The sequence below is a fragment of the Seriola lalandi genome, unplaced genomic scaffold (genome assembly GCF_002814215.2).
Source record: "Seriola lalandi dorsalis isolate HSWRI2012SDOR001 ecotype SW California unplaced genomic scaffold, Sedor1 jcf7180002054795, whole genome shotgun sequence".
NCBI lineage: Eukaryota > Metazoa > Chordata > Actinopteri > Carangiformes > Carangidae > Seriola > Seriola lalandi.
Window position 1 is genome coordinate 4700663 of NW_019525348.1, and position 10981 is coordinate 4711643.

The window sequence follows — 10981 nt, forward strand, 5'->3', positions numbered from 1 at the left end:
TGGCTGTCACAGACACGATGGATTTGTATTGGAAATCTGAAGCAGCTTCTGTTCTCAGAGAGAGTTTTCCCTTCAGTCTAAAAACCCTTCAGGCACAGTATACGTGGGTGTGTTGTACCTCTCTTGAGAGAGCGCGGGCTGCCGGGGCTGCTGTCTTTGCGGGAGCTGGATGAGGTGTGGGAGCTGCAGAAGGAGCCGTCCTCCTCTCCTGAGCTGGACGACTCCTCGGAGCTGGACGACTCGTCTGAGAATGGACTGCTGCTCAGTAGAGTGGCTTTCTGCAAAACACAAGACAAAAAGTCGAGGTCAACACACTAGTGAACGCACACAAAGACACTGCGACAGTTACAAATACATGCACATGAACATGAACGACAGATATTTGCACCTGCTTTAAGTAATACTGGCAGCTGGGGTCAGGAAGATGCAGAGAACAACTGAAGGTTTCAAAAGCACAGAGACACTGAACATTTACAAGATACAGTCAGAATGGTAACATCTGCTGGCTAATCCTTGGTATTGCATTTGTATGGAAGTCAGTGAGTCTTGCGTTTAACAGTAGAGTTTCTCTTACTACATACTGACAGAACAGACATAACAGGTCTATATTATACAACCCTTGTTTTAACCTTTGGTTGTTTGCCTCTACCAAGTAGTCCAATTGCAGTTTACATGCATGTCTGTCCAGACTATAATATGTATAGTGCAGACTTTAAAGGAAATTCATAACAAGTATTACATATCTTTTTTCAAAATGAAACTTATCACTATTATTGGGAGAATATTCTTTATTAACTGTTAACCATGGTGTGTCTTCCTTTTGCTGTGGCCACTTGAGCCAGGTCATAACACACAAAGTGAATGCTTCACACACACGTCTTCCAGCCAGCAGCACAGACGATCTATACAATCACCACATTTCCAAGGTGGGCACCCAAGATGAGTGTCACCAGTTCGCTATCGGTCCAAATGTGAAATATGGTCACAATCTCCCCTTCTGTTCCTGAGATCTTGTTTTAGCATGATGTTTTGCGTAACATTATGTTGTCTCGATGAGGTTGACATTTGACCTTTAGGATTTAAAATGGCATCAGTTCATTTTATCCTATTGATGTGAAATTTTGTCATAACTAGCGTCTTGTGTTTTATGCAGTCGCCGTGACTTTGAACTTTGACCTTTGACTCGACCATCAAAATATAATCAGTTCATCATCTAGTCCAAGTCCGAATTGAACGTTTGTATCAAATATGAAGAAATTTACTGAGGCGTACTGAGACATCGTGTTTGTGTGATTGGAAGGTGCAGATGTTGCAGATGCAGAAAAATGGTCAGATATTAAATTACGCAGCATGGAACTGTAGAGGAGAGCAAAATCAATCAAGCTGTAAATATCTCTCTCTTACTTACCCCCTTCAGAGTAGTGTAAACTGGTGTAGTCATGTTTTTATAGATGAGGGATGTGTACATTACAAAGGCGGGATAGGAGGACTGGAGGGAAGGGTCTGCAACACAGATCACAGGTGAGTTAACCAGGGAAACATCTCTGTACCTGAACAAGCAGCTCAGCCTCTCTTTTTTTTTTCATTGTCTTGTCTTACCTTTGCTGGCAGGGTCGGTACAGGAGGTCTCAGACAGTCTGATTCCGGATTTAGCCACAGCATAGATACGACTCTCCTGTGGAGGAAACAACTGTCAATACAGAGCGCATACATTTCTACCGTTACGGAAATATTTTTTTTGTGAGCAAATGTCCAACAATACTCTCCCAATAGCTGGCAATCAATTTGTAATGAAAAGGCAAGAAAGAAATGATATAGTAATTCATTTGTAGAGGAAAACATGCTGCTATGAATTAGACTAGCTTAGGTTCTCTCTGAGATTAACATGGCAAAGCAACATTTGTCAAGAGAAATCTTCAGATTAAATTCTCAGTCTTGTTAAGGACACATTTCTGCAAGATACAAAACATTGATTTTTGATACTAGGAATAAAGGATAAAGCTACTCCATATCTCTCTGTCAACAATTCCAGTGAAAGCACATCAATCACAAATATATATATACTTTAATTTTCAATATAAATTAAACCGTTCTCTTAAACAGCTGGCCAGTGTAGTTATAACCAAACTTTACTCAAATGGGAGTAAATTGTGTGTTTTCTGGGGACTACAATTAGTCGTTGATTTGGTGAGCCAACCAGTATAAACACTTTGACTTTCTTACCCAGGACGGCAACCTGTGTAAAGGTGGAGTAGGAGGTTTGCTGCCAGGTGCGGAGATGTCACAGTCGCGCCTCTCTGGGTTCATCTCTGTACCAGGTTCAGGTGAGGCCTGCAAGGAAGGCATGGTGGGCGTAGCTTGTGAGCTGGGAGGGACTTGAGGAGGTGTGTCCCTGCCGGTCTCCATGCCAACCTCCTGCTCCTGGTCGAGGTCAGTTTCCTGCGGCTGGAAGGGGCGCAGCATGCTGAGGGCGTTACGCGTCTGTCCGTGTGCTGCCTCTGTGCTGATTGGTGGCTGGCTCAGGTGTTTCTTGGCCAGAGACACATTCATCAAGCCGAACCCTGCCGGGGTCCGCAGGCGCGGCTGTTTGGGTGAGGCGGGGTTGTCCCTCGGGTCCTGGGGTGGGTTGGGTCGTTTAGGAGTGAGGGCTGGTGTGAGGATGGGACTGGGAGTGTTAGGTTCGCTGGAAGAGGACGAGGAGTCAAGTCTTTGTGACTGGAATCGTTTGTTGAGCTCTTCAGAGGTGCATTCCTCCAGCTTGGCCCTGTGCGCCTCCTTCTCCCCCTCCTTACACCCTCCCAGGGTCCCATCTGATGGTCCCAGCAGGCTGAAGCGGGGCCGCTCCGCTCGCTGCATGTCATCGTCAAACAGAGAGCTGCTGTCGTCTGAAGCCGTCAGGTAGGTCTCACTGCCCGGCCGGCTGAACTCCAGACCACCTCCTCCAGTGCCTTCACACCCTCCTCCTCCTCCTCCTCCTCTTCCTTGCCCCTCTGAGGGAGAAGAGGAGCCCCCCCGAGACTCAGGTCCACATGCATTATCACCCGGGCCTTCAGCTGTACTGCCATTCTCCACAGGGGAACACAGAAGTCCAGTTTGGTCTGGTCTGTGGACTTCACCGTCTTTCTCTGAGGAGGCTGTCTGCTTATTCTTCCCTGTCAAGGCAAACATGAAAGTACATAATCAATATGTATTAATACTCTCTATTTCATTGTGAGGGTGGATTTGCTCAGCAAACTTCTCAAATTCATGCCACTGAAAGACATTAAAAGTTTAAATTAATATTTTTTTTACTTTATTCAAACAAAAAAGACTAAATTAAATTAAATCCTTTGTCCATCTTTTCACCATTACAACAGATGTTGTAGAAGCTTCATTTTGGTTTTGTCAGTGTTGGTCAGCCTTGATTTTTTATTTTTCTTTAAACTTTAAGTCTTGTTTCACAACCACACTCTGGCTCTGGCACATGAAATCAGCAACTGCTTGCTTTTCTAAGTGAGATACAGCAAGTGGCAAAATAGTTTAGTTGTGAAAATCTTTCCCTAAGATGCCACGGACATGACCTAATGGCAAAGAAGGTTCCTCTTCTGAGTCATTTCCCATTTTCCACTATGAAACCGCGTCTTCCTGTGTCCAGCTCTTTCCCAGTGTCTGATTTCACCCAGAAATATGCTGAATCACAGAAGCTGTTTCCAGATCCACAGCTGTGACTCTGTGGGAACTCTTACCAGTTTCATCTCTGCCCTCAGTATCTCCCTGGGGGCTGAGGGTCCTCTGGGAGGGTGCTGGTCCGGTGAGGACCTGTGGGTTCTTCCCTCTCACCTGGAAACAGCCGAACGTCAGGCTGCTGAGCCGATGGGCCTCACCCGGTCTGCACAGGACTCGTCCACCGACACACTTGTCCTCGAAGGCTGCAATCACACAGACATGTCTGAACAGTAGTATGTATGTGGTTTGTTTATTCATATATGCATTTTTACCAACTGGCATTTACATCAGCTTTGTCATGGAACTTTTTCATATGTGATATAAAAAGTTCTTACCCTGCACTTGTTTCTGTAGCTCCAGAATCTGACCCTCCTGTTGCTTGTTGGTTTCTCTCAATGCTGCGTTCTCTACCTCGAACTGAACGATAAACATGTTTTCACATTCGACAGCTACTTATTCCAGAAATGAATGACCTATTAATTACGCTAACCCATCATCCAGCTTCCATCTTGTCTCCTTCCCATCCATACAAACTGTTTTCTATTAACATAAAGTCTCTACCTCTGACAACTTCAGCATCACCCACTCCTTGATCTTCGCTGCTTTCTCCTCCACTGTTTTGGCATCTTGAAGTCGGATCTGTTTCTGGTGAAAGAGGACAAGTTTGGACGTACAAACATCAGCTGTGTTTCTCTGTTTCAACGCAAGTGGCCACAAAAGCAGATAGAGAGACAGTGAAGATGGAAGTGAGTGTATTTCATAGAAATGGAATGTCACAGCCGAGAGGAGGGTGGGGAATCCCAAAGCGACCCTGAAAGCGAGGTTAAAAACACCAGGAGAAGGTGGATTCACAAGGAGCTCGGTGGTAGGATTATTAATATTAGCTGAGATGAGCTCAGAAAAGTAGTTTGCTCCTTTTGCATCTTCAAGTGCTATAAATATTTCATATGTCCATAGTGGACCGAGAGCTTGGTGCTGTTGCAGTTCAGGTTCACTGTCTTTTCTATGTTGGGCTGTATTGAGGTTTGATCGTCTAAAAGTACTATCCACCTTCCCAGAGCATGACCGCAGCTTTTCAGTCAGGTGTGCAGCTATAAAAACAAACGTTTTATAAGCCAAAATTACATGAGAGTTTTGGCTGTTTATGATCCTCCACCATCTTTTGCACCTAGAAAAAAAAAAAAACATGCACTCCTCGTGCTCCATCGATTGCTTTGATGAAAATCTTGGTGTGTATGTGTCTTACCTGCTCCTCGAGCTGCTGCTCCAGCTGGGCGATGACGTCCTCCTTCTCCTGCACCAGGGCCTGCAGCTCCTGGCACCGCTGAAACAAACGCACCTCTGAGTCTCCCGACTGACCGTCTGGAGCCTTCAGCTTCTCCTCCATCCACTGAACCTTTAATCATCAAACATACAAACATGGGGCACATGGTCCTCACACACTGAGCACAGGTAAACGGCTGTTTGCTGCCACTCTTACCTGCTGATGAGCAGTGAAGGCCCGTTTCTCTGCATCGATCACCTGCGTCTCCAGTTGTTGAATCTAGGAAAGGAAGAATATACGTTTTCATATTTCTTGTGAACACTTTTTGTTTTATCCTCCAAATATTTTATTATTCTCGTTACTTAACGACACATATTATATACACACATCGCTCACTACACACTCTCTACACAAATAAAGGAGCCCTTTTATTCCCTCCAGTGCTTCTGACCACAATGTTTGCGTATACACGGAGGTGAAATATCAAGTCCATTTCTGACCTGAGCCAAATACAACAACACCAAATAAAGACAAAGAAAGAGCTGCACGCTAGAGACGTAATGAGAACTCCAGTCAAGATAACACTGCTATGCTGGAAAACAGCAGATGCTTTTCAGCTGGTCTTTGACATTCTTTATTTTATGTGACTAAAAGGAATGTTTACAGTCAGAATTGGGGTATTGAAAGTTCACAGATGCATCTTACATCTACATTTATAGTTTAGGCATTTTTTATCAGTTTTTCCTCGTATAAAATCCCTATATAGCACAATCTACTAATATCTTCTATAGCCTCACAATGGTATGGATCATCTATTTTCTATAGTCAGAAATCATGCTCGAGTGATGTTTGTGTTTAAATATAAATGAACTATTCTCAGCTATTTGTGCTATAAGATCAGATCAATAAAAAAACAACAATGCATAATAATATAACTATAAAATGCAATAACTTTAACACTAGCTGTAAGATTCCGTGTCCAGTTCTTCTTGGTAATGGATTCATTTATTTACAACATCTTTACTTGTGTGTCAGAATTGATGAAGCAGTTTTATTTGTGCAGACATAACACCTTCACCCAGTTACATAATGATGATGAGGTGTCACATCCATAAAGGTACAACCAGCTCTTTGTGCACTGAGATCAGAGCGCGGCATGTGGAAGCTGGTGGGAGTGTGTCAGAACTGCGGTAACACCAAAAGGTCACACAGCCACGGCGCGCAGGCTACAGCACACACACAGTCACATACATATACAGGGTTACGTAGACAGAAACTTACACACATACACAAGACAGACACATAGACAAGGATTGAAAGAACAAAAAAAAAAAAAAAGTGGGAATGGAGGAGAGAGATGACTTTATGAGCAACATTCCTCTGAAATTCCTCGGCTCAAAGTGGCGGAAGCAGCAGAGGAACCAGTATCTTCTCCTAAACCTCGGTGGCTTTGTGGAGGAAAATATGCAGGAATGTCGATGGAAAGTCTCAGTGAAGCAGGTTTACGGCCACCATGCTTAGAATACTTTGCTACAGTACAAATTAGACTTAATTAGAGGAAACTTTCAACAATCCCTGTGGGGAAACTGGCCGACACACCAGACAATCGGATGTAGCTTAGAGCAGGACAGAGTGCTGAAGATAATCAAGGGGGTGAGTTAACTCAAATATATGTATGTATGGCTGGCAACCCTTCACTGTCTTTAGTGACAGGTTTATCCAGACAAGCAAACTATCACTATTCATTCTCACAGCAAACATTTTGACTTGTGCCAACAGGAAAAACACAACAGGAATAAATATCATTAATGATGATTGTTCCATTTAGATGTCCCTGTAAGCCGACCAGTACATGAGCATGTGTAATACCAGGTCCCTGAAACTGACAAATCTACATGGAATGCAGCCTTCAATTAATGTTATTACATTATCACAAAGACAGAGAGAGAGAGAGAAAGATAGAGAATCTGCTACGATGTCATTATTCTGCTCCAAAACTGATAATGATGTAAGAACACATCACAGATTCAATTAATCAATGAATAAAACTTATCATGTAAAGTACACACCCATAATTCAACCTTATGTTCTTGACACATTCTTACAAATTTTAATCCAGAGCAACAAACAGGGGGAAAATTCAGGTTTTTATTTTCTTCCAGTTGACAGGTTTGGTCTCATCACTGGAACAGTTCAGTGTACAGCTACAGTACGTTGTGATACCTGTATCGATAACGAAAATATTAATGTAATGATTTCAAAAATATCAACCAGAGGCGGCTACCCCCTCGACGTCTGTGTGTTTCCAGTTCATGTCTGTCTCAGTCACCTGAGTCTGTACCTGTGCACAGCTACAGAGCCATTACACTGATTCTGCAGCGTTCACCGGGTTATATTTGAGACTTTTTTCATACCACATGGAACGTAATCGAATAAATATTTCACAGTATGATTGAAAAACCATTAGGGACAATACGGTCTAGAATTATTTATTATTATGTCACATTTTTTAGCACTTCACTGCAGTATATAACAATAATTCCTAATTATATAGATTACTATATTAACACAACCTGGGTGTGAATAAGCAAGAAATGGATGGGTGGATTAAGTGATTAAAAACCACTAATTAATTTAAGTTCATGTGCGTCTTTGCTTTAATTGACACTTGTCCATCTTGAGCTGATGAGCTGATGAGCTTCCTAGCGACTGTAGCTGCAGTGTCAGTGTTTGCTACAGGTGTGATGGCGCCGACTGAAACTGCAGCCACTGCTGAAAAATCCTTTATATAGTTTATAGGTGTGTATTAGAGACACAAAAACATATCATGACTTACCTTACTGGAGAAAAAAAGATTGACTGTACATTCTTTAAGAACCTTCTGAGGTCTCTCCTTGAGGAAAATAAATTCACTGCTTTTGCATTTATTCTGAAAATTCTTTTGGTTCCATTCCTCCCTCCACCCAGATTCCTAGAGGCAGTTCAGTTTTCCTAGTATTGTGCGTACAATGTTTTAGAAGTGGAAAATGACTTACAACACACAATGTCATGTGCACTATGATGTTGCCAACTACTTGGTGTCCAGAGTAGTTATGTTACACACTGTAGAAATCAACAAATTAGTTAAGGTAGATTCTGTTCTGGTTCTTGTCCAAACTATGTGTGAACTCCTGTGAAGAGTAAAAGAAGTGTATCTGGCCTTGATTTGGATGCGGCCGTTGGAGCCTGGCATGGCCGTGCTCCAGTTTTCCCCTGCGTATGTTAACTTCCAGAGACCAGAAGGAGTGGACCCAGCTCAGTCCAAAAGCAGCCACACCCTGCAGGAGCGCTCACTGTTTCCACTGCACAGCATTTTCTGGACCAAAGTGGGAGCGAGGTCTTTACTGCTCCACTTGTCATTGCAGTGTGATTTTGGGAGAATATGATTTATTGTGTCAGTGGAATCTGAGTACTTTCACATCTGGTTTTGAAGATACCGTGACGGAAATTCATCCTTTTGTGCTGATAAAAACTGAACTGAAGTGACAAATACAACAACAGCATCGATACACGGCTCTGCGTGAATCTATTTGAACCTTTCCCTTAAAAAAAAAAAGTTCAGTTAAGACTTGAGCACTGATCAAAAGCAAACATGAAAAAGGTTCATATTTCTCACAAACAAGCAAACATGCTCTCTCTCTCTCTCTCTCTCTCTCTCTCTCTCCTCTATATAGATCCTCTTCTGTACCACAAACCACATGCGCCTCTCTCAACAACAGATATAGCATCTGGCAGAGAACAGCTTGTTAATTACAGGGCATGTACTCTGTAGGCTGCATCTGGAGACGACACACACTCGGTCTCATACACACACACACCAGACATAACAACATATAAAAAAAACCATAAACGCACGTCCATGATGTCTATGATGATAAGGATATTCTCCTGCGTATCAGACCTTGCGTGCAAGTGTGTGTCTGGTTTGCTCGTTCTGTATGTTATATATAGTGTGAGTCAGGTCTGTGTCGCATCCTGTGCAGCTCAGTTGAGATGACCAATGAGAGGTTAAGGTTTATGTTGTGGTCATTTCAAGTTTTAGAGTTATATGGCTCATTACCTGCCCCCTACACTCACATACGACTACGCCTGCTGCTTCACTGTCTTCGTCTGACACACACACACACACACACACACACACACACACACACACACACACACACACACACACGTGACCTCTCTCCTCTCCCTCTGCCCCCATAACCTCCAAACAATGCTCCATCACCTCTGTACTCAATTCCCTCTTCAGATCCAGACTCCAGTTCAACTTCCATTCCTGGAATTCCACAACTGGCGCTCTGTGGCCAACCTCCCCCTGAACTCCGTCCATCCCTCCCCCATCGCTCCATCCGCAGCCAGACAGCCAGCTCACAAAGCCTCTTTCTGTAGCCCCTGTGACCCGTAGTGTTCACCTACAATTACACAGGTTTAACACCAAGTAGATGAATCAAATATAGCTTTAGTTATGACTGAGTCTCACACCATTGCCCTAAAAGTCTAGTTTAGACTTGTTAATTGTCGAGTATGTTTAACTGGGGACAAACTGAGGGATAAACGCACCTCAAAAACAAGACTCACGGGGCAAATTTACCAACACGTGGCTATACACATGAAAACATGGACATGAATGAAGAAAAGCAACATCTGTGTAAAGAGCAAGAAAAAGTCTGAGTAACTTAAGGTTAGCCGGAGGCGTCTATGTGGTGATGACTGAGCAGCTTGAAATGAAAATTGCAAGCGGATGTTTGTGAGTAGTGAGGAAGGCAGGCCTAAGTGTGTGTGTTGCTTTGTCATTTTCACATTTTGATCTTTCTCGCCTAACACAGTTTAGGTTTGATCTTGACATCCAGGTGAAGCACTTGATCCTGTTTTTGAACCTGTTGACTGTGACTGACACGTCTGATCTGACACATGACTGGTCCATTTGGCCAGTAAGCCCCACCCACCACATGGGAGGATGTTTTGTTTCTTTCTAAATGTGGGATCAATCAGGAGGACCAGACCAGAGTATGTCACCCCACCCCTTTCGGTTATGGTCTGCGTCTACAGTATGGATATATATATGAGTGTGCATTGTGTGTGTCCTTAAGGGTGCAGCCTCCCACCTAAAGGACAGGTAGGGGTGATCTTCTATATGTTTCTTATTGTCATTATATTTCATGAAAAGGCCCAAAGGTCTGGTGTGTGTATCTTGTTTCTCCGTGGCAACGAGCTCCGTGATCAATAAAAACACATCACTGAGCCACACTGTTGTACTGAGATGTTTCTTCATTATTATGAACTGCACTGTTATCTATTTGAAGTTATTCCCACATACATACAGTAGCTCTGCTGGAGTAAATTCTCACGACTGCACCAACTGTGTATTAATCTGTGGCTGAAAAGAGTCAGCAACAAATGCACAATTTAATCCTGTTTCAATAACATTTTCTAAAAAACTACAGGAAATGATTCAGCGTAAAAAAAAAAAAATTATACAATTTATTATGCAGATTATACAACTGCACATCTCATGGGATTTGTTGACAGCAAGAAAACATGGAATAACACCAGATTTATCCTTTAAATGGTATTTATTCAACACTGTATTAATAAAAGCTCTGATATTCCACCACTGTATTGGAAATAATTAAAGATGATGATAAAGGAAGGTGGTATGAAACAGCTGGGATCTTTTCATTTATCATTTAATCAGATTCAAAGTGCTGATATCTTTTTTAAAGGGATTAGATTCACAGTTGTTCTTATAGAGAAACACAGGCAGAGGGATGGAATTAAATATGTCAGCGGGCGCACTAGGTCGGAAGCGGGGAGGCTGACAGAAACAGAAAATATAACACACACGGTCTCTTTGTCTCCACCGAGAGATGTGTAGCCTACTGTTACAGCTGGAGGCCTCGCTTGCCAAAACTAACGTCCCCTCCCAAATAACTGCACCCACACACCCACCCACCCAAGCACCCACCTTCCCAC

At 42.9% G+C, this 10981-nt stretch overlaps 1 protein-coding gene across 1 annotated transcript in view; it reads right to left on the reverse strand.

Annotated features, from left to right (window-relative positions):
- Positions 1–10981, reverse strand: part of plekhh2 (pleckstrin homology domain containing, family H (with MyTH4 domain) member 2) — a 31584-nt gene that overhangs the window by 14254 nt on the left and 6349 nt on the right. Inside the window, exons 3-11 of the mRNA XM_023425899.1 lie at positions 5186–5248; positions 4952–5101; positions 4267–4350; positions 4041–4122; positions 3726–3908; positions 2224–3152; positions 1600–1675; positions 1409–1503; positions 119–278 (exon numbers count right to left, since the gene is read on the reverse strand). Of these exons, the coding sequence (XP_023281667.1) occupies positions 119–278; positions 1409–1503; positions 1600–1675; positions 2224–3152; positions 3726–3908; positions 4041–4122; positions 4267–4350; positions 4952–5101; positions 5186–5248 (1822 nt within the window). The remainder of the gene's footprint in view (positions 1–118; positions 279–1408; positions 1504–1599; positions 1676–2223; positions 3153–3725; positions 3909–4040; positions 4123–4266; positions 4351–4951; positions 5102–5185; positions 5249–10981) is intronic.